This window comes from Conger conger, chromosome 1 (assembly GCF_963514075.1).
Source record: "Conger conger chromosome 1, fConCon1.1, whole genome shotgun sequence".
Taxonomy (NCBI): Eukaryota; Metazoa; Chordata; class Actinopteri; order Anguilliformes; family Congridae; genus Conger; species Conger conger.
Window position 1 is genome coordinate 15,522,550 of NC_083760.1, and position 23,310 is coordinate 15,545,859.

At 45.9% G+C, this 23,310-nt stretch overlaps 1 protein-coding gene across 1 annotated transcript; it reads right to left on the reverse strand.

The window, feature by feature from the left end:
* Positions 1-142: 142 nt before the first annotated feature.
* nrde2 (NRDE-2, necessary for RNA interference, domain containing) lies at positions 143-23,211 on the reverse strand. Its single transcript, XM_061253968.1, has 14 exons — positions 23,091-23,211; positions 18,499-18,604; positions 17,750-17,947; positions 15,246-15,389; positions 13,381-13,873; positions 10,508-10,913; positions 7,212-7,345; positions 4,699-4,822; positions 4,314-4,486; positions 3,082-3,468; positions 1,738-2,660; positions 1,363-1,504; positions 964-1,035; positions 143-488 (listed from the first exon to the last, which is right to left on the reverse strand). Exons 1-14 carry the CDS (start codon positions 23,155-23,157, stop codon positions 363-365), a joined length of 3,495 nt encoding a protein of 1,164 aa, XP_061109952.1. The 5' UTR covers positions 23,158-23,211; the 3' UTR covers positions 143-362.
* Positions 23,212-23,310: the final 99 nt, after the last annotated feature.

Genomic DNA, 23,310 nt, shown 5'->3' on the forward strand with positions numbered 1-23,310 from the left:
AGCCCTGGGGTTATAACCAAACCTCAAAGGTACAATATTGCTGGCATTGGCGCTCTTTAGCCAGGGCTGTTCCCTTCAACATGGACACTGGACACCTGAATCACTTCTAAGAAAGAGCAAATAACCAACCCATCAGCCAAAATTACAGAAAGACATTGCTTTTAATAGACAAAGGTTATTTACAGAATATTCCAAGAGGTAGGCAAAATATACTTTAATATATACACATAAACTACACATCATTCTTTCAGATATACAAAACAAAACCTCTCCCAATAAAAGCTAGTCTTTTTTCACGCATGATTTTGAGGGCCATAGGCGTTTCAGGGCCCCAGAACTGTGACCGGGGCCAGACCAGGGCCTCAGTCCTCCAGCAGGATGTCCACCTCCTCCATGGGCACCCGCAGTCTCAGCTCCTTCTCTGTCATCAGGTCCAGGAACTCCTGCACGCGGTCGGGGAAGAGCTGCACCGCGTCCATGTACAGGCCCTGTGGGAGAACGCATGCAGGTTTTTCCCCCAAGAATACAGTGGAGAAAAGCTTTCATAAGACCTCCAGTTGGAAAATGATCAACTGATCAGAATACTGATCAAACTCCACATTCCTCTACAAACTGGTCAATCACAGGCCATGGTCTGAAGACGCATCTCTTGCACTTGTATCTTCATCTTGATGTTGTAGCTCTTTGTCATATCTGTTGTAATCATGCCACACTTGTAGTTTATGAATTGCCATAACTTTAATGTTAACTTAGATTTACTTGGACTTATGTTCATTGCAATAGATAACTGATTCTTTATCAGAATTGTATCTCACTTGACCTGTGTTCTCTAGTTGTTCCAACGACCTTCAGAATGCACTTATTGTACGTCTCTTTGGATAAAAGTATAAAGTGAAATGTAATGTAATGAAATGGCCTATGCAACACGTTCTTCATAGCATTCACATCCATCCTTTAGCTTACCTTCACCCACGGGATTTCCTGAAGGGCTTTGTACAAGATGCCGCTACCTCTCTCCAAGTTCCCCTCTGATACCTGCACAGAACACAGTACACAACACATGGAAAGGCAGCCAAAATAAAACTTTTGAAGGAGACTCGTGTATGGAGTTTAATTATTCTGTCTTATCTTGTTAACACAGTATTTTATTTTAAACAAATGTCATTGACAATCATTTTAAACACAAAATAGACCAGGCTTGCAATCAAAGTGGGGAAGTAGGGGTCTGTTGACGACATACAAGGCAGACAAAGTTCACAGCACCTGACCAAACTATCAAAGTGGCCGGACCTGTAAAAACTCCCCATCAATGTCATCCTGTCGTAGGTAAAAAAAAAAATGTAAGAATGAGCAGTAATGTACCAGGAAGCGGAGGTACATCCTCCAGAGGAGAGGGCAGTGGGCCCCGTGCTCAGAGGCCACGGCTTTCTCATACAGAGCCCGGATCCTGTGGCTGAGCCCGTTCTCCGGCATGCTGGAGAAAACCTCCCCGTAACAGTCAGCCCTGTGGGAGAAGCAGAGAGAGGTCCGCGCTCGTGAATACTGCAGAGACACGCCGCCAGAGACACTCAACCAAGGAAAGGTGCATTATAGTCCAATCAGGTTAAACAACTGGCTAAAACAGCAGCTAAAACTGGCTAAAGTTGTTGTTGCAGGGGATGGCTCTGCACAAGCACAAGCAGTTTGTTGCTGGAGCAGCAACTGTTTTTTTAAATGGCGGCTATCCTGTGGCCGTACCTCACTGCCGAGTTGACCAGTTCTTTCCTCCTCTGCTCGGCGCAGATGGCGAACAGCTGGGGCGTGACGCTCTGGATGCTCTTGGTGACGGTGTGGAAGAAGCGACGCGCCCTCCCGGCGCTGTGGAACCTCTTCTCCAGCCGCAGGTAGAGCTGCCAGAGCAGGGGGTTGGTGGGGAAGCTGGAGAGGGCTGTGGTGAGGGTCTCCCGGAGCTGGCGCAGGGGGTACACGCTGGTGCTGGTGTGATGCTGCAGCAGGAGGGCTCGCATGACGCACAGAGACTCCAGCTCAGAGGGAGGGCCCCAGGCACTGGAGTCAGAGGAGGCCCCGTCCTCAGGGGCCCCAGACCCCTCCAGCCTCTCCAGGGCCTGGCTGAAGACGCTCGTGGCGGCCTCCACTCCCGTGGTCAGGTACTGGAAGAGCGCGAAACAGCCAACCAGCTCCGCCACGCGGGCGTTTTTCCCAGCATTCGTGGACCCCGCCTTCCGGTCCAGGGCTGCCTGCACGGCCTGCTCGTAGGACTTCCGCGCCTTCAGGACGGCCACCGGGGGCACCAGGCCGGAAAAGGGGGCGTAGGCCCCGCCCTCGGCCAGTTTGGTCAGAACATACACCGCCGCGGAGGAGGTGCAGGGAGACGCCCCGCCCCGGGCCTCCTCCGCCTCCAGCTGAGCATAGAGCAGGCAGAGGCGGCACAGCTCCGGGTCCTTCAGGCCCCGGGCCACACCCAGGGCCATGGCCGTGTCGAACACCTTCCTGCCCTCCTCCAGGTTTCCCAGCAGCCATTCCAGGTGGGCGTACTCCCGCCATAGGGCCAGGTTGCCCCGGTTCTCCTCCTCCTTCAGCAGGCGCTTGGCCAGCTTTTTACTCCTCTTTCCCTGAGACTTCAGTCGCTTCTTATTTCTGCTCTGGACACACTTCATCACCTAGAGGAGCCAGGGAGAAGCATCTCAGGACAGGGGAACTGCAGAACTACCCAACCCTGTCCCTGGAGATCCATCACCCAGTAGGTTTGCACTCCAACACTAACAAAGCACACCTCATTCAACAGCTGGTGAACTCTGTGAGCTACTAATTACTAGAATCATGTGTACCAAATTAGGTTTGAAATGGAAACCTGATGGAAGGTAGATCTCCAGGAACAGGGTTGGGCAGCCCTGCTCTACTCAATCAGCTATCATGGAACACCACAAAAATATATCACCATTCTTTTGTTGTGGTCTAGGAACTAAAATGTGGACCTTGTCTCTGAATCTTACTTTTGACCAAAAACAGAAAATGTCTGGGAGTAATTGCAGGGTTATACCCAAATCAAAAGAAGACAAAAAGAAAGGGGCGTGAACGGACCTTGAGCTTCTCGTACTGTATCCAGTAGAGAGAGAGAAGCGCTTTCTCCCGCGAGGAGCACAGGGGTGTGACCTGCTGCAGGACGAGCTGCACAAACTCCTCCCCCTCCTTGCACAGACCCGTCTGCCTCCTGGCGCTGCCAAGCGGGGTCATGTGACCCACGGGGCCGACCCCGGTATGGCGGAGGAGGCTGGAGGTCAGGGGCCGCTCCGCGTCTGGGCCCTCCTCCAGCAGGGATGTGTTGTCCAGCAGGCAGCTCCAGGACGGCCCCTGGTACCAGCCCTCCCCGGGCAGGCCCAGGAACTGGAGGAAGGAGCCCACCAGCTGGAACCTGAGCTCTGGGGAGCAGAGCCGGATCATGGACGGGCCAAGGTCATCGAACAGGACCTGTCGGAAGAGATTAGCACGTTAACGGCGTGAAAGTGGCATAGTTTGACCTGACAAAGACCCATTATGGATCGAAACTGTAAGGTTTCATGTTTTCACTGTATTGTTTTCTGTCTAAATTGTTAGCGTTTCCATGTTTGATATAAATAAAGATTTATATTCAGTTCTGGTGTGCTCTACCCTAACTTTAATCTTAACTAAGCTAAATTGCCTTGCACCCTGGCCAATGTTTGTATCTCCATACTATTCTAGTTTTCAACTAAATAAGAGTTCATCAGCTCATAAACATTTATTTTGCCCGATGCCATTGCTGAGTAGCACTGGAAACCTCAGGTTTCACCATGGCAGAATACAATTGAGATTCTTGAGGCAACAGTTCGATATTTGGCAATATCACAAATTTGACAAAAAAACGTTCCAAAACGATCCAATATAGTAAGAAACGATCTATATAGCAGCGAACACAATCTTGTTTCAACTTACACATACAAGACAAATTAGGCTGAGAGAGCAAAAACCTATTGACATCACGTTTAACAGAAGGAAAAACTGCAGTAGCGCAGATGATAATGAGGTTGAGTCGAAAACGTAAACAGTGATGTTGGCAGTGTTGCTAAAGAGCAAACCGTCATGTATGGACATACAAATTGTACTACGATTCATAATTATATGGATCGATTTTTGCATGTTGTACTGATTTGACTGGATGGTTGCCCTTTCAACTGATAAATCCATCTGGATGGAGGTATTGTTACACCCCTAGTGCGGGCTTGTGAATATTGGTTTGGTACTGAGTTTGAGGACACACAGACACACAGCAATGAGGGCAAAGCCTGTCTGTATACCTGTCTGTCAGGATCCTCACAGTCCTCTTCTGTCTGGCCCTTGGACTTGTCCGGTCTCCAAGGCAACCAATGATTGCTCTCGCGGGATGCCTCCACGTCCAACCATATCCGCCACTTGGGCCAGCTCTTATCCTTCACCTCAGAAGAGTCTTCCTCATCGTCATCATCGTCTTCTGCAACATAGTTTAAGCCATGGTTACGGTATTAGGAGTTGACGTTACCCTTACAGTAACTGCTCACTGCAATGACTATTTCTTCCACTAGCACCAGGAATAACCCTCCTCTTCCTATGACTACTATCCAAAGATATCCTGAGGACATTACCTCTTACAGGAACACAAGGCCTGAAAGGAAGCCTGCTGTTCCGTGGGATGTCTCTTCTCACCTGGGTCATTGGGCACCAGCCAGCCCCCTCTCTCCTGCTGGTGCATCCAGGCCTTCCAGCCCCGAGCCCCCTTCTCTCCAATCCGGGGTTCCCCACTGTCCCAGAAGGGCTCAAAGAACTCCACCTAGGCAGAACAAACACCAAACACCTCGTCATCAAACACCAAAAGCAATGCCATGAAACACCACACACCATGCCATCATACATAAAATACCATTCCATTAAACGTCGAAGAACCACTTATGACGGCATCAAACACCAAACACATTATCAGACACCAAATACCACACCATCAATGTCATACCCCATATGGACTCAAATTCTACGGTGACAAGATGGTACTAAGCATTGCAACCCTTCCGTTTCACCATCTTGCCATCATAGAGTTGTCCATCTTGGTTTTCCGACAGGACCCACAAAATCCAGAGGAAAACTCAACACCCAAAGCGAACATGTCCGGGTATAGTCACTCCCATTGCTATAGGCCAGTGTGTGCAAACAAAAGCCCACAGAGGCACAAGGAGTTTCTCAACAGCCATTTTCCATCTGATGTTCAATTATATTGTAAATCAGCAATTTTTTCAAGAAGCAGACTACTACACGATGTAAAAGCACAACCGGAAAAAGTGCATGTACCAGGCTAAATGGAAGCTTTTGAGAGAAAAATATTAAAGCTTATCACAGTATCACAGGCTAGCAGCTGTCCATGCAGGCCAACTTCCTTTTTGGAAGGGGGGGGTGGCTCCTAAAAGTAACTTCTGAAGTTTTTCCAGATTTACATTACTAAGATTCGTAAGAATCGAACAGGAGAAAGCCTACAGGGGCCCCACTGTCCCGAAACACAAATTAATTTCAGCTCGACTTCCTCAAAAGAGAGACTTCTCTCCTTGAGAATCCTATTCTTGTGAAACCAACTACTGGTTTGACCTCTGCTCAGGTGCACGTCACTCAGTATCTCAGGATCATCGGCAGAAGAACAGAAATCGATCGTCCGACCTCTGCTCAGGACCTTCCCTCCAGGCTGAGAGAAACTGCTATTCTGAGGGGATACAGGCCGTACTGCCAGGAACTACATTCAATTACTACAAAAGACAACATGTCACAATGTAGGAACAAAAAAAACAAAACGCACAAAGAAAGTTTCAGGGACACTTGGGTGGAAGACAGAACGTTTAAACAAAGGGATTTAATGAGTAACACTTCATGAAGGGTTAGAAGGTAATGAATGCAAACTGTGCGCTTAGCATGCAAACAGGGAAAATATTCCTTCATTACCCGGCTGGAAATGCGTGATCACACCGTGTTATTTAAAACCGGAGAACAGGCGCCACAGAAGAGGACAAATGAACCATTATGTGCATTCACTCCTTAACAGCAATCAATACAGCTCTTTAAAAAAAGATACCTACTATTATAAACTGTGACATGTTGTGAGAACTTACAGGCACCTTTGTTTAAACTAATTAGCCAAATAAATGTCTCGCTCTACACATGATTTAGGACAATGAGCTGAAGATGACAGTTAAGCTCATATAACGATTCCTTGTTGATCGAGACATGATATTTGCTAGGTAATCACAGAGAGGCAGGTCCACACAGCTTTCGAGCTTTTTCGCCTTCCGCTCAACAGAAAATAGAAGATGGGAGATTAGGTCTGAATAGGAATGCACAGACTCCAACTGAAATATCCCCCATTAAACCAGTGGTGCATTCAACCTCCCTCTAGGGCAAGTTTCCAAGGCAAACCCAGAGCAATACCCCAAGGACATGCCCTGATTCCTGGAGTCAAATTGGACTAAAGAAGAGGGTCAATGTTTGACTGCCAAAATAGCAAAAAGGAAAATAAGAATCTTCCGAATTCTCATTAGACACAGCGTAGAGACCATAGATCACTGGGATTTGGTTCCTCTAAATATACAGGCCAGGAGAAATAATTTGCGCTGAAAAAAGAAGCGCTTTCCTGTGCTCTACTGCTGATTTGATTTACAGTCTGCATCATCAGTCTGTGCCAATTATTGTCAAATGTGCACAATTAAATGGAAAACTCAGCTGGGATTAAGGGTGATGAATGTCCTTTGATCGGTTATCAAGGTGAAAAGGTGAGTCCTTAGGGGCTTGCCTGAACTGTTCTTCACTTGGTCGGTTCTGCAACATGCAATCTACTCAAATGCTCGAAATACGAAAATGTAGCATCTTGCTAAAGACCCAAATCTACACAAATCTTCCTTAGAACCACAAAGGATGTAACTGAGCTCATGGGATTGATGGCTTTCATGCTCTACATTGAGTTCATATATTTTTCCCAGAGTAGAGATTCCCTTTAAAGAAACCATGGCATTCTGAACTGAGAAGTTCTCGTAGTATCTAAACAACAGGTTTGAGTTTGACAGCCCACAAATTGAAGTGATACTAAAAAGCTTACAACCAATTGTACAGTAAGTGCACTTGTGTCCAGTATAAAGGCTTTGTGCCTGTGGCTGTACTCTGGGGCACACAGGAGCGCACTGATTTACCTGCTGTCTGGTGGGGAGCTCTCTCACACTGTCGGGCTTGAAGAAGGTGAAGTCCAGCATGGCCTGGAAGAGTGAGACGGCCTTCTCCGAGTGCCCCGCCTGCCGCAGGAAGTGGCACTGCTGGAGGAAGATCTCTGCGGAGGGGGCGATGACACCATTTCAGTGCACACGCTCAGGTAATTTGTCAGCGCATTCCTGTCCGTTCCCAAGGAGACCCAGAGGAAATTAAACCGCAGGCCGACAATGAAGTCCCAGGCTTACACATTCCTGCTTCCGTCTCAAAGGCTTCCTGCTCAAATGATGCAATTAATGACTGGCTTTTTATGAAATCTAGAGAGAAATGATATAAAATCCATAGGTATGCACATGCATTCGTGCGTACACACATTCGCGGTGGCACATGGACGCACACATACACACACACACACACACACACAGATAATGCTTGGCCTCATTTTATGTGTTTTTTTTTCCACTGGATCTCATTTATACTGTGTGGATTTTGGCAGTTTTTTTGTTGTTTGTTTTGATTTGCTCCATTGCTGTGTGCCGCTGAAAGGATTTCCTCTCTTTAATTACACCCCCCGAGACCCGCAATTAATGCTGTGCTCCATTCTGCCAATTTAAGGGCCACAGAAACAGCGCAGTTTAAATGACAGGCGAGAGCACAAAGAGCAAAACCAACAAACAAGCTGCTTTTTGGTCTGCACTTCACAGCTCTGTGTGAGCGCGCAAAAACCTTCTTTACCGAGGAGCCTCAGTCAAGCTGTGAGTGAGATCACGAGGCCTACACAAAGCGTCTATAATTAAATTTGTCTGCAAAAGCATTTTCCCAAATGGAGAATTAAACAGTTGAATCAAAAGCACATCTTTCCCCGTCAAGTGACAGCTATACTTTTACCAGGCTGCTGACACCGTAATTATTCAAACGGTTTATGGATATTCCCCTCAGATTACAGCCCATTGAGTCGTTGTGGTTGGTTTCAGTCGAAAGACGACAGCTGCCCAGTCAGAACGGACACTAGGTGGCACTTGTGCCCACTGTCAAAATGAAGAGCTTAGAATAACCAACTACAGTCTAAACCTTAACCCTTACAGTGGATAATAGAGGCTCTCTTAAAGATGCTAACAAACAAATCCAGAAATATGCTGCAAATAATGAATGCGTTAAAATGTGTTTCTCTATAAATAAGATAAGCTTCAAATTTTTAGTTTTCGAATGTTAAATATATCTAATCTTGATATATTTGTCTGAATTAGCTCCCTTTGACGTGCCCATTTATTTCATAGCATTTGCATAGCGTTTCTGTTCAACGCAGGAAAGACAGCACTGAGAGCAGCAGTGCTTTTTCGGCTCATTGGCAGGCCTACATGACGAGAGGAAGACGCTGAGCTCAAATGGAGACTCACAGAATGGCTGCTTCATTTTCCTAATTGGAACGTATTCAGTCTACTCCGATGCAGTTGCTACAGCGACAATTCTGGGCCAGATGCTCGGCTACATCGCGAAATCCACCATCATCTATTCTGCAGTGCACTCAACATAATGCTGCCCAAACCAGCCCCCCCAAGCTAATGCAGGCTTACATTGATTAAGCCTGCCTGTTGAAATTTCAGTGGCACGTATTCCCCAAACTGCAGCTGTCATAGTCCAGCAGTCTGATATTCATATCATGCCATTTGTTCTCCTAAGCCCTGGATGGGCCTATTTTGGATGGGGACAGCAGGCCTGCAGTTCAATCAACACATACATGAATACACCCATATATGCACGCGCGCACGCACACATAGGCTCACACACTTACATGCATACATGCACATAAAGTACTAAACAGACACAAGCACACAAACACAAACTCTCACCCAGATACACTCACACATTGGCACGCACGCACGCACGCACACACGAACACACAAGCAGACAGACATCCTCCCATCTCCCCACCCAAAGACCAAAGGCTCCACTCTTTGCCAATGTCCTGCAGTTTCAGAACATTCAATATCTTTAAATGAATGGAATGATGGCTGAACTCTCCTTCTAAATGACGGTCAGAACAGACAGAAGTGACGTGTGCCAGTCCAAACAGACACCCGGGGACTGGGTGCGCCTCCAGCGATGCCATCGCTGATGTAGCCCACCCTCCATTAGGCCCATCACTCTATTGCCAGCACTGCGCTTCGCCCAGCTGCCTCCTCATCACCCACGTGCTCAATGTTGGGTCAGTCGCAGCACAAACATGAAACGGCAGCACAAACAACTCAATACCGGCCAACACAATGACGAGAGGCCGGGGAAATCTGAGCCCGGGTCCGTCCTTTTGCAAAGGCTAATGCTCGCGTGTGTAGTTTCCGCTGATTTACTATGGAAACAATGGAGGTAGTCCCCCCCACCCCACCCCACCCCATTCTGGGCCGAGAATCTGGATTGATGGAGGGTTGAGTGTATTGGCTCAGTGAGCGGAGAACATGCAGGCAATTCCAAATTCATCAATTATTCCATGTTGTGAAAGGTTTTCACTTAGCGAGGCCTTCAGATTAAATATGACTCGTGCCTTTTTTTCCCCCTTTTAATAACTCAGCATTGAGTTGCTGAGTTGAATTCTTTGTCAGAGAAAGAAAATGCTAATACGCCAAGTGCAGAAATATAGACAAAACCATCAAGTGCTGTGACAAAGCACACATGATGAAGAGGGCTCCATAGTTCAATCTGAGAGGTGTGGAGCTTGAAGGGAAGTTCATTCATTCGCTGCGGGTAGTAGCTGTGCTATGTTTAAATTCTCGGTGCTCAGTCATCAGAAAGGATCCGATGCCAGTCTCCCAGAATATGGGTTAAGAGTTATCCATAATATGTGTAATGCAGTAGCTAGCAGAACTGCATTGTGCCACAGATACACATGGGAACGAATTAGAGAAAGAAAAACAAACAGGAGAAGTTGAGTTTTTCCTCCCATAAGGAGCGTTCGGGGGCAGGCTGGTATATTGCAGTTAAATGCACCTCCTCAATTCAGTCACACAATTAAAATTGAGCCGGCTAGATAAAAGTACAATGTGTTATCTGTTCAAATATAATTACAGTTAATAACTAAATGCTTTCAAAGGTTTATTTCTTTCTTTCTTTTTTTACTTTGGAATTGTATTTTTGTGTGCTTTTCAGTAACAGTTTGACAATATTTACTGTATGCATTTCATGCATATTGAAGAGAGAGAGAAAGAGAGAGGGAGAGGGTCAGAGATAGAGAAAGGGGGGAGAGGGAGAGAGAGGGAGAGGATGAGTGAGAGAGAGAGAGAGGACCTACCTAGCATGGCCTCCTCGGTGCCGGGCTGGGCGGGGTGGGAGAGCATGCTGCCGTCCTGCACGGACGCCAGCGTGCTCAGACACTTCCCGTAGACGGCATTGACCTTGGACACGGTGAAGGTGCTGAACTGGCTCTGGGTGAAGAGCAGGTACCTCCTCCAGAGCGGGGCGTCGTTGGGGTGCAGGAAGACCAGCTTCTTCCACTCCTTCAGCAGGGTCGCCGGCTCCCACAGCTCCTGGCACAGCGTCAGCCGGGCCAGCTTCAGCTCCACGCTGGTGGGGTTGCTCTCCAGCGCCCTCTCCAGGATGGACACCTTCTTCTCCAGGGTCATCCTCAGGGACTTCCTGCGTCCGTCCGGCTCGCCTTCCAGACCCGTGAAGGACCCTGCACCGCCCGTCAGCTCATCCTGAAGGAGAGGGGGGGTTAACGTGGTGGGGTTAAGAGTTATCCAGGTCTGTATCAATCTAAAGATGGAGTTGATGAACTCATAAAGAACCCAGCGCTACTCCTCTGAGACGCAGAGGGGCCAGTGTTGATTTCTGGGAATGTAATTAGAGAACATTTGCAGCTGAGGCCTGACCTCAGGCTCAACGAGAAACACTTTCAATGGAGAGCCGCAGGTCCTCCGTAACAATAGAAGTTATTAACGCTGTGAGTCTCTGTCAACACGCTGACCTTGGGGCTAATCCCCACAGCTGAGAGTGAAACACAAGAGGCATTCCTGCAGCCCTACACACACACACACACACACACACACACACACACACACACACACACACACACACACAGGACAAACACCACATGCACACACACACACACCACACAGACACACACATACACACACACACACACACACACACACACACACACACACACATACCACACACCTGCCCTCACAAACAACTGCCCCCCCAGTTTAATACGGCCTCTGCAACATCCTCCGAATTCCTTCATTACTTGTCGGGATGCTTTTAAATTAGGCTCTGGCCGCTGGTGGCGGAGTGGAATTTTACCCCGCTGTGCTGGTTAACGCAGCGAGACGCGCACTGCGGTGTGGGGCGCGCGGGGGGGGGGGGGGGGCGTGGCAGGACTGACCCGCCGCGGCTGAACGTGGGGATTTGCTGAATCACGCGGGTACACTGTGTGCCACGCTGCAGTCACATTCCAGCTCCTCCCACCCTCTCTGTCTGTTTATCGTCCCCTTTCTCTCTCTCCCTCCCTCCCTCCCTCCCTCCTCCTCGGCTCTGCATCTCTCACTCACTCTCTCCCTCCTCTCTGACTCTCAAATCTCTGCATATCACTCTCTCCTTCTCTGCATTTGTCTCACTCACTATAAATATACTCTCTCCTCTTCTTCTCTCACTGTTTACACTGTCTCACTGTCTTTTTCTCTCACCCTCTTCTCTCGATCTCGATCTCGATACTTTTCATCTTTGTATCTCACTCACTCTCTCTCAGTCTCTCTCTCCATCTCTCCCTCTCTCTGTCTCTCTGTCACACTCTAATTGCAGTAATGAAGAGGCTCTAGTCTCCCCCAGCTCCCGGACTAGCATGCAGATCTCCACACTGGCAGAGGCAGAGGTACACCATGCCCCACAGGGACAGGAGGGCACTGCAGAACCTGCTCATCCCCACGCCCTGCCCCTTTAAATAACAGAGCGCTGTGACACCAGGACCAGGACCCCAGAGACCACGCAAAGATTAGCCAAGCGACTTCTGACCCCATTGGCCATTACCCAGAAAGCCCCTCTTCTCCAGAGAGTTCATATCATATACAACCCATTTGCTATAAACAGCCCTTCCATGAGACCAACGCACATCTCCTCATCATGTATAGAGAGAGCTAAAAATAAACAAACAATACACACATATTTTTTTCTCTTGTACATTTTACTTCGCCTGGACTATGAGCAACAAATATATACGAGCGTTCACTTGTTTTCAAGTGGGCAGAAAACCAGTGATCTTCTCTCAGTCTCGGCTGCTGGCTTCTGTGAGCAGCTTGGTTGCGCCTTGGCCTTTCATCTCGTTAAGATTCAAAATAAAAGCTCTGCTGGCCGCGACGGTGCACTTGAGCGTGCGTGACTCAATCGCACACTTACGCTCATCTTACATACTTACATAAGCTGCATCACAAGCATTTTATCTGTGGGGAAACACGCTACTTATTTAATAAAAGCAAAGACTAAGCAGATATAATTACTGATGCTTTAACTGTGGCCAGACCTCAGGACAGACACTAGGTTAACTACAGTGAGGTAAATACCTTCGCGCACTGCGGTGTGGGTAAATTAAAAGTGAAAGTGTTATTAGTTTCATTTCAAATGCAATGTGAAATTGTACTGCAAGGCTGTTACTTGGTGGATATCTACAAGAGATCCCTTTGAAGATTTTACAGGAACAACAGTTCAATATGGCAGAGCCGAAATACAGATTTACATTTAATAAAAACAGTTTGCATTGATTTTGTATCAAATTGATCAAATCACCGTCTCAGCAAAGACGCTGGTCTTTTTCTACAGCTGTGGATGAGTTTTGCTATATTTAAAATGTTATGCAACAATAAATTTTCAATTGAATACAAAAATATCACATTAAAATATTGATACAAATACTAGCTGGAGTGGTAAGTAATAGTGTGTGTAAATGTAGGGCAGATGGACAAACGCACAGCCGTGCACATGCACGGTGGGGACAGCAGGGCAGAGCTGTGGGACAGCCTTTCGGTGCAGCCGCCATCATTCAGTGCAGTGGAGGAGGTCATGAATCACGGGCCTAATGCTCTTATCACAGGAGCTGTCGAGCTCCGGGGAAGGGCGCTGTCGCGCTGCGTTAGCCCAGGGCTGATACGAGGCCGGCCGCAGGGAGGGTACCTGGAAGCGTACAAACTCCAGCCAGGTAGGAGTGTCGGTGGGGTTCTCCCTCAGCCTCCTGTTGAAGTGCTCCACTCGGACAGCGAGCTGGGAACAGGCGCTGCCGGCCCCGCCGGCCCCTGGGGGCCCCGCTTCCTGCTGCTTCTCATGCTCCGCCGGGCCCTTGCCCTGGAGCCACAGGGAGGTGGAGGGGTCGTACACCCCCAGGGGGTTGACCCAGGAGGTGCCTTGGGGGATGGCTTGCCCCTCCTGCTCGGTGCAGGGAGGGACTGGAATGAAGTGGGCAGGGACTATGCTCGCCTCGGGCCCCGGGAGGCCAGGCCGGGCAGGGAGGCCCCTGGAGCTGAGCAGCTGGCGGGCCCCGCGGGAGTAGTATCTCTCCGGCCTTCTGTCAGTCTTCCTGTCTGCCTTCTTCTCTGAGCCGGGCTCCACCCAGCTCACACTCTGGGTCTTTGGGTTCAGTCCGAGGGCAGAGCTCCCTTTCCGTCTGTACCTTGTGCAGACAAAACAAAAACAGCCTCAGTGAACTGTTGACCTGTTATATGAGTGCGTATTATTTGCTAATACGGGCTGGGTGTCAGTTGACATGAAGCTATATAAAACGGCAACTCATTCATGAGTGTATTGTAGAGGGACGCACAACAAAAAGGCAGCTCAAAGTGAATAATGGCACCGCTGAGGAAGACAAACACAGCCAGCGTGTTTACTGATTTTCTTAACATGAAAGGCTGACAGCTGCACCTGTGGGTTACACGGAGTCAGCAGATGACGACGTCCAGCCGGCCGCAGGCGGGATGAATGCACCGCCGACGCCGCAGACTAAACGGATGTGAAAACGCAGGTTAAACTGCGTCTGAGAACCTCTGCAGAGGCTGACCTTCAGCGACGCAGAGCAGCACGCCGCCTCTGCTGCAATACACAATTCACTCAGCCGATATCGACCCGGCTCCTTTCAAGTCTCAGGTGCGGTTCTGAGCGCCGCCAAAACGTGATATTGCTTGGACAGGGGCCAAGCGCTTGATTTGCTGTGTCTAAACGCAGTTAATGAAAAGTTTGGCATGTCCTGCCGTGCACAGCCACTGCGGTGACACACATACAGATGCCCCAATCAGTTGCAGTAGCAGCTGCTTAACAGCTGGGCTGTACTCCCTGCAAATAAAGTTTGTTCCCTCAAATAATTAACCGGGAGCACATCGCCCTCTGTGAGGAACGGCCTCACTGTGCGACTTCAACCATTAAATAACACTTCACAAAGATCTGTGAGTGTAATAATTGCCTAGAAGGAGGAAAGGTCAAAGCAGGCCAGTTTGATAATATTTAAAGCGCAGCCCGTTAATATTGGGAAGCAACCCTCCTGGTAAACTGCAGAACAGAACACTTTCTTGTAGAGTTCCTCCAACTTCAAACAAACTCAGTTAATTGCTGGGGCGCAGGGAAAGGCTAAGAATGAAACATTTGGGATACATAAAGCCAGTTTCTGAAACACAGATTAACTTTAGTCCTGGACTAAATTGAGTTTTGTATTGAGAATCAACATTCAAAATTGAATTTAGTCTAGGACTAGGGCTTAATGTGTGTCTGTAAAACTGGCCCATAATGTACCTACCTCCAACTGCAGAGTTAGGAACAAAAGCATCATTTCCACACTTACTGTGCCGAGACGAGGCAGTGACCTATCTCACAGAGAGAAACACTGCAGGACTGTACAGGGAACATTGTATGAGCAATCCAACAAGCCCGACCAAGAACCCCTACTACAGCTCTCTAAACTACAAAGCTCAATCAAACTAGCCGACCTTGAATGACTGAGCAGAATAAACCAGGACGACGGCAGTCCACAGTGAGGAAGTGTGCTCCTGGCCTACCTGGCGATATCTGCTCTGTAGAGGGACTTGTATTCCCAGTTGGCAGAGTCCGCTTTCCTGTCGATGCAGAATGGCCGGTCGGTGGGGGTCTGGAGGTCGTCCAGCCAGACGAAGGAGCCAGAAACGCACTCCTCCTCCTCCTGCCTAATAGGCAAAATCACAAAGTCACCAAAAACAGGCATAATACCAGTACGGCATTCCAAAATGTGTACTGCTAATGATAAAGTAAAGTCTGAGTGAGGCCCTTCAACAGTAAAAGTTTGGGAAATGTAATAGTTAGAATGTCTTTCCATGTTCATTCCAAACGGAAACCGCCTCAGCACAAGTTCAGACATGAACACAGACACACATGAACACACAAACATGCACATCACACTATTTACTTATTGAGTATTTTTTAATAAAATGGTAATTAAATAGCCTGACCTGTCATTTGAATTTGAGCCCCTCTCAATTTTTCATACATCAAAATAAAAGAAATATGAGATACAATGTTTGAACTCTGGATGTTTTGAAAGTTTGAATTCTGTACGTGCCAGCACTGCATTAAGCCTGCAGCCAGCACACAGCAGCCCAGAAAACTGGCAGCCGGAGTTTAAGTATCTTCAGAGTGACATTGAGGGAGAGCGAAATGCCGCAGCTCATATGGGAGCTGTGTCAGTCCTCCCCGCTCGATCCGGGGGCAATCTTGAGACTGGACTTTTTAGCCACGCAGAGTGTGGGATGTCAGCTTTGCCAGCACTGCACTAAAGAGAAGCTCGGGCTAGGTGACAGCAGGACTCTCCCACTGGGGGGGGATTGAATTGCACTGACAGCAAGGAGGCATGCAGGCTTCATCTGCCGCAGTCCCCCTGGAGTCAAGGGCTTCTCCTCCTGGCGCAGGCTCAAGAGGCACTCAGGCTTCACCTTCTGCTCCAAACCTGCACTTCTTTTTGCCTACTGCTCCAAACCTGCCCAGAGACCAGGAGTTACCCAAACCTAGCTCACAGCAAAATAGCCTCTCTGGACAGTCCATTAGGGTTTCTTAGGGTGGTGACCATGACCTTTTAACAGGTGTCCCCCATGGCTCCGTACTTGGCCCCCTCATATTTTCCTTTTGTCTGGTATCTCTGGGGATTATCTCCAGTCATAGCTTCTCATACCAGTTCTGTGCTGATCATACTTAGCTTCTCCTCTCTTTTCTGCATCTGGCACTCAGGTTTCACTCCACATCTCAGCTTGTGCTCGAGTCCTCTCCCTCAGGCTAATTGCTACAGAAAAGCTACAAGCACTTTACTCAGAGAGCCCTCTCCATGTAGCAGCAGTGAGATTGTTTTTACAAAACATTAATAATTTGCCCCTTCCTTACCACCTACTCCTAGTTGAGGCCCGGCTACTTTCATGCTGGCCTCCTGGCCTGTGCCTCTAAATCCCTACAGCTAATACAGAAAGCAGCTGCTCACTCTGTCTACTATCTTCCATCATGTGCTCATGTCCCACTTCTCCTCATCTCCCTTCTCTGGCTAACCTGTTTCAGTTCTCATCATTTAAAGCCTTACTAGCCTATAGGGCAGTGAATGGAACAGTTCCACCGCACCTCCAATCAGCATTTAAGACCTACACCCCAGTTCTGCCTGTACTGGCGCCCCAGTGGTGGAACAACTTTCCTCAGGTGGTCAAGACAACAGAACCTTTGGCCATCTTCTGATATGGACTGAAGACCCACTTCTTAACAATACATCTTGGTTGCCTTCCCATCCCCTTCCCATCCACACAGCCCTCCCACCATTTTTTCTAATTCAGGGTATGGCATGTTAAGTCGGTATGTTATGGTTTAATGTATATTATAGGTGCAATCTGTAAGTATTCAGAATTTGTATTTTGATTCTTGGTTAGAAACATTAACTTGCATTAGTACTTGTTTGAAGTAACACGTACATACTCTCGGGTCTGCGTATGTTAGGTCTACTCCTATCAATTAGGTAAATGCACTTAAGTTCTCAACAATAAGTTGCCCTGGATAAGAGCATCTATTAAATGAATGTAGTGCATTCACTAGCCACATTAAAGAATAATATTTATACAAACTCATGTGCAAAACCATTAAAATCCCACTGAAACCCCTTAACCTTAGCTACATGCATAAAATAAACTAACTAAAGTACAACCATTAATTGAGAAGTATTCAACAACACACTTTTTTCACAGAGACAATTGGTTGATTTCTTTTATGTCAAGCCCAGGTATCCGATATCAATTATGAAATATGATGACTGCTCTTTCTAAACAGATTCATGCCCAAAGGTTATCTGTCTCCGTCTCATTCAATTCAATGTCAGAAAAGCACTTTATTTATGCAATCACAAAAGAAAAATGGCATACCCTACTAATCAAAAATATGAGGGATAAAATATTTTCCTTTATCGCTGCAGCTCCTGCACTCTAATGAACGGGACGATAATCAATCAATATTGACTGAAGGCTTTCCTGTTCATTATGCTCCACAGTGCCATTTGAAAGAATACCTGCAGGGGTCTGTAGCCTGTTTCAAGAGGTCACTGGGATACACGGTGTCCGAGTCACAGCCACTGCTTTCCGATGCCGCTCTGCTCCTCTTTTTGTGTTTCTTCTCCTTCTTCTTCTTTTCCTTCTTTTTCCGTTTCTTTGCCTTGAGATCTTCTTCATCCTCCTTTCTGTGCCTCTGCTTTTGGACAGCAGGAAAACTGTAATGGAAATTGACACGGTCAGCAGATGATATCATGCGATAAACAGCAAAAAGCTTAGAAAGAAATATACAGGCTGACAGGGCAGCTAAAGCATTTGGGCCATTTGTGTAGTGGTTTATCTTTGGAGTGGTGTACCCCATGGTACAGAATCTGGGCCATTTCAGCAGTTTACTGTGCTGGAGGTGACACAGGGCAGCACACAAGTGCCTACTGTGTTGCCTGGGGGATAGGGTTGCAGTTGGCAGGGTATGATCTGCCTAACTACGCAGAAGCGGCTCTTATAGCCAAGTGAGAACCAGCAGTAGACCTGCACTAGCTACGCTGGTCATGCAACACTCCAGTGCAGCAGTGTGACAATACAGCAGAAACCTGGTGACACATGCCAGTCTGCGCTTTCCCCCATGAGACCGGCCCACAGATTTAGCATACCAATTTAAGGAATTTTTTTTTCCTTTTATTAAATTTTTTTACATAAAAATACATTACTTTCATTTTGCTGAGCTTAGCCTGTTGTCCAGTTGCCCAAGTTGGTAGCTAAATCTCATTACCTGATTTCAGAGGTCTGTGACCCCGGCTCAGCTAGCTCAACGGCTCGCTGATGGAGGCTCAGGGCATCATCGGTGCTGAAACTCTGATTGTTCAACCAATCCAATTCTGGAGACAGAAAGAAGAATGTCAAATCAATTGCAATTAGCTCTCCTGGGCTTTTAAAGCAGATATTCATCAGATTTGACTACTTCTTGAAGTGAACTACTTGAAATGAAAGAAAATGCTTATACGTTCTTCACACTGAAAGATTCTCAATTAAGTCAATTGCTTTAATTATTATTAAACATCCTAATGCAATGTGTGAGGCACCTTTTTCACAATGCAACTGTATGCTAATATTGATGCAATCATGTTATTCATTGTTCTTCTAGACAGCAGTCCTCTGTTCTTGTCACTGCAGCACATGCATTTAAAAAAGAACATTCTAGCTAGCATGTCTGTCAGTTTTGGAGCACAGTCACAGTCACAGACAAAAATTAAGAGATATCATTAGCTTGTTGAGCTAAAGACCCATGTCCCTTGCTTGGGTAACCACTTACTCTCTTATTCCAACACTAGGGGGCGATATCACCATCTACAACTTACATATTATTTGGCTGATGCTTTTATCCAAAGCGACTGACAGTTGATTAGACTAAGCAAAAGACAAACTTCCCGGGAGCAATGTGAGGCTAAGGGCCTAGCTCAAGGGCTCAATAGCTTTGCAGAACTTACCGTGGCTATAACTGGGATCAAACTACCACTTGCAGGTCCAAGACATGCACCTTAACCACTACGCTACAGACTGCCCCACTATCACATCTATAGTGAACCTGCATGCTGTTCTCGAATAAGAGCTTGAATGCATAAACTCCTACAGTAGCTATGGCTGGTTCAACAATGTAGGCTAATGGAGGGCAGTCTGCCGTTGGGTTCTGGGTACGGTCCTCATCATTCACAAAGCAGTCTGACAGTAGGGGTGACATTACAAGCCGTGTGTTCCTTTGTGCTCTCCTGCAAAGTCCCCAGTTACTGGGACTTTTATAGTAAACAGTTCACTCATAATTAGGGCCATCAGCTTGTCTCCCATTGTAGTCTCACATGAAACTTCAGTCCTCCACCAGCTAGAGGTCATGAGCCTCTTTGTCAAGCCCCTGCTCAAATGATTATCCCATTTCCACCACCTCAATAATCTGTTCATAAATCACGTGTTCATTATATTCACAACTAATTAAGCACAGACATGTGATTGGCAGTGATGTTTACAAGAGACACACATGTTCAATTCAGTTCAATTTGCTACTATGCATGTCCAAATCTGAGCCATACATCTGTATCGACTCCCGATAACACTATATTTTATGGATTGGGTAACGGCTGGGACACGCCTGATCTGAATGCAATACCTTTCATTTTGTATGCACGTCTATAGCATTTTTTTATGTTACATTGTGTCAGAGATGACTACTGGTCTACTGCATTATTGGCTGTAAGTGCACCTTGAAAAAATCGTTATACTGTTTTGATATATGATGTTGTTTCTGAGGATGTCAATATTAGGCTTATATCTGCCACATCAGAAGGCCCACAGGTGCATTATATCTCCTCTAAACAAGCTCAATTAATGAATACCATATTCAACTTTGGCATGAAGCCCTAACTCTTATTAGTGGAGGAGAAGCAACAACCCTACTAGTTTCAACCAAGAGAACTTCCTGAACATGTTATCAAACATTCAATTTCAGCCATAAAATACTGCCTAATATTTCTTTGGGTACACCGCAGCTCTGCAACTTTGGCAGGCAGGTAAATTGGCGAGACAGATTTAAGGACAAGATGCAGAGGGAGAGGGAGAGAGACTGCTGGAAGCAATATCATGAAATGCAATTTACTACCTTGTATAAAACAAGCATTTAAATTAGCTTGTTAAATATGTGCAGTGCTGAGTTGCAGGCGAGGCTTGTAACTCAGATGTGCAAAGGTACACAACAAGCATTTAATATGAATATACGTGTAGGTGGTGAAGTATCGCCACATGGATATCAAAGACTATACCCTAAACTTTACTGTCTGAATTACTGTCAAGTTGAAACAAGTTGGATTAATAGAGTTGGCCAGTGTTCAAGTGCATATTCATTTTAAATAATTTAGGCCTATTCAAAATGAACACAGTTTCTACTGCTTAATTGAGCCAGACATACTGTATATGAATATCCAAAAGCTAAAAAAGATTGCCATAACTGTAGCCAAATTTTGAAACTGCTCAGCCTCTTATTAAAATCAATGCGGAGAGTTACATATTGTCATTTCATTCTATTTTTGAGATAAGACCAACATTCTCACAATTGATGTTTGAGACCTTATATAGAGTAAATACATATGTAGATTAAAGCAAATAATTTTTCCCCCAAGCACCTTAACTATTGAACTTCGACTACACTTTGCAGGAGCACACAACAGTGCAATGCATTTCATTATGTGATAAATTACGAATAAACATTACTAGAATTAATAAAAAGAAATGAGCAAAATTATACAAATGTCTTACACATAATAAAACAACATTTTATCAATTTCTCAACACGATGACAGATATGGCCTAAATAACTGTACAAGACAAACAGTTCATCAGCAACCTCTCACCTCCCACACTAATGGATCGTGATGTCCATGCATTAGTTCAGGGTACAATGCAAACAGACAAGCAACTCTAAATCAACTGACTACAAATTTCAATAGAGAGTATTTCATCAAGAATGGTCCATCTAGAACTCTACAGAGCAGGATACCACTGTCGAGCCGCAGTGCATTTAGGCTAGCACTCATTACACCTGGCTTTGTATGTTTATGTGAACAATGGCTGAAAGAGCGAGGACAACAGACCAAGGAGGAATGTGATATGATCAGGTTAATCATCCTTTCTCATGTTCCTGACAGATGGACAAGTACATCTGTCACACACCTAAACAAACCCACAGGCCTGAGTGCTTGGTTACAACAGTCAAGTGTTCTGGCAGTTCCATATTGGTGTGAACTGCACTCATCCCCTAAAAAGGCAAGGTTAATATTAATCAAGTGATCACCTTCATCCAATATTGCACCATTTATTTTGTGCTAGGAAGGGTGTCTTCCAGAATAGCAATATCCCTTTGTAAGGAGAACATACAATCACCCAATGATTTCATAGGTGCGACAATGATGCTTATCCATATACTACAACATTCTCAGTCACCAGATCTGACCCCTATCAAGTATTTATGGGCCATATTCCTCCTGCAGAATCCCAGACAGTGGTAGATTTCATGCCAACATTTATACACGCTGTTCTGGAGGTACATGTGACCCAACATCCTTTGTAGCTTTATATTTTTGTTTTTGCCACTACCTATTGTTAACTTAACTAGCCTAATTCATTTACGCATGTATGGTTTAGTGCACTGGAATCATTATACAAAAACAAACTAATTTTCTAAAATGAGGGCTTTCCATAATGTCTACATTTTGGTTGATGTCCTGAGAAATTGTCACATTTCCACACTCCAGTTTACAACGGAAATGATTTCCCTTAATTAATGAACAGTGATATCATCATTATTGCAACAAATGATTAAGAAAATCTAAATTTCAATCAGCAAATTTGGGATTCGTAACATTGGGGAACATTTTAAAGCAGGTGCTTTCACACAGGTGTGGTTCCCGAGTAAACCAAGTCAATAACATCCCGCATGCTCACGATTGTGTATAAAAACACTGAGCAGGCTCCATCGCTCAATATTTGTCTACCACGGCAAGAAGAAGCGATCTCAGTGACTTTGAAAAAGGAGTTGTTTGTTGAGGTACATTTAGCAAAAACTTCAGGGACTAGTTTTGCTGACTAGGCCCTTAACCCTGCATTGATCCAGGGGAGGATTGTCTCCTGCTTAGTCTAATCAACTGTACGTCGCTTTGGATAAGAGAGTCTGCCAAATGCCATTAATGTAAAAGATATGATCAACTAAAGGCAACTGGGGTCCAGACGCACTCCTGGACCGTGATGCCCCAGAATTCGTTTGGGATGCATTGTCCAAATACCAATAAAGGAATCAAGATGATCAAGATGTTCTACAATAACATTCCGTCGATAACTTTAAAGAGAATAGCTTTCGATTGCTTTTAAATAGCTTTATAGAGGCATTTCCTTTATTTTTGACAGTTACTTGCAATTAACCAATATCTTAGCGGTTCTACATTACGTATAGACTACTACTGCTCCTAAATGAAACGACTTATTTGCATTACCCTGTTACATGCCATCAAAAAAGACTGAGACATGCAACAAGCCAGTTACAATGTAATTTAGCTAGCTAGCAAATAAAGTCGGGAGTTCTAGTAGTAAGTCGTCTCTAAATCATACATATCAAAACCAGTAATCTTGTACAGTTCCATTCACACCTCGCTTCCTACCATGTGAATGACAGTTAAGTTAGCTAGCTAGCGGCTTACTATAACTAGCTAACAAGTTAACCACTACGAAGCTGGAAAGTGTGTTCGGCTAAATTACAGTCAAAACGTGAGATGTAAAAGAATACAACCAACGATCAGTGCTATCGGTCAACAAAGCGATAGTGCTTGCCTTTAGATTGTTTTTCATTATTTGAATTTCCACTTGACAATCCTGCGAAAGCTGGAAAGAGTGCCATGGCTTAAGAACGTGAACCTTCCAATTTGTATTTACGATGGCGTGTATTTTAAACGTCACACGCGCATGAGTTTTACGTCATCAGACATATTTGTAGTATTACGCTTCATGAAATACATTGTGGCCTTTAATTACAGTGATTTCCTTCACTTTA

Excerpts from the sequence above, each read along its gene's own strand:
- nrde2 (XM_061253968.1), bottom strand. The coding sequence starts at position 23,157 with ATGGCACTCTTTCCAGCTTTCGCAGGATTGTCAAGTGGAAATTCAAAT. Across the intron at positions 15,390-17,749 it reads CAGGCTACAGACCCCTGCAG|GCAGGAGGAGGAGGAGTGCG; the intron begins GTATTCTTTCAA and ends TTTGCCTATTAG. Across the intron at positions 4,823-7,211 it reads AGCTCCCCACCAGACAGCAG|GTGGAGTTCTTTGAGCCCTT; the intron begins GTAAATCAGTGC and ends TGTTCTGCCTAG.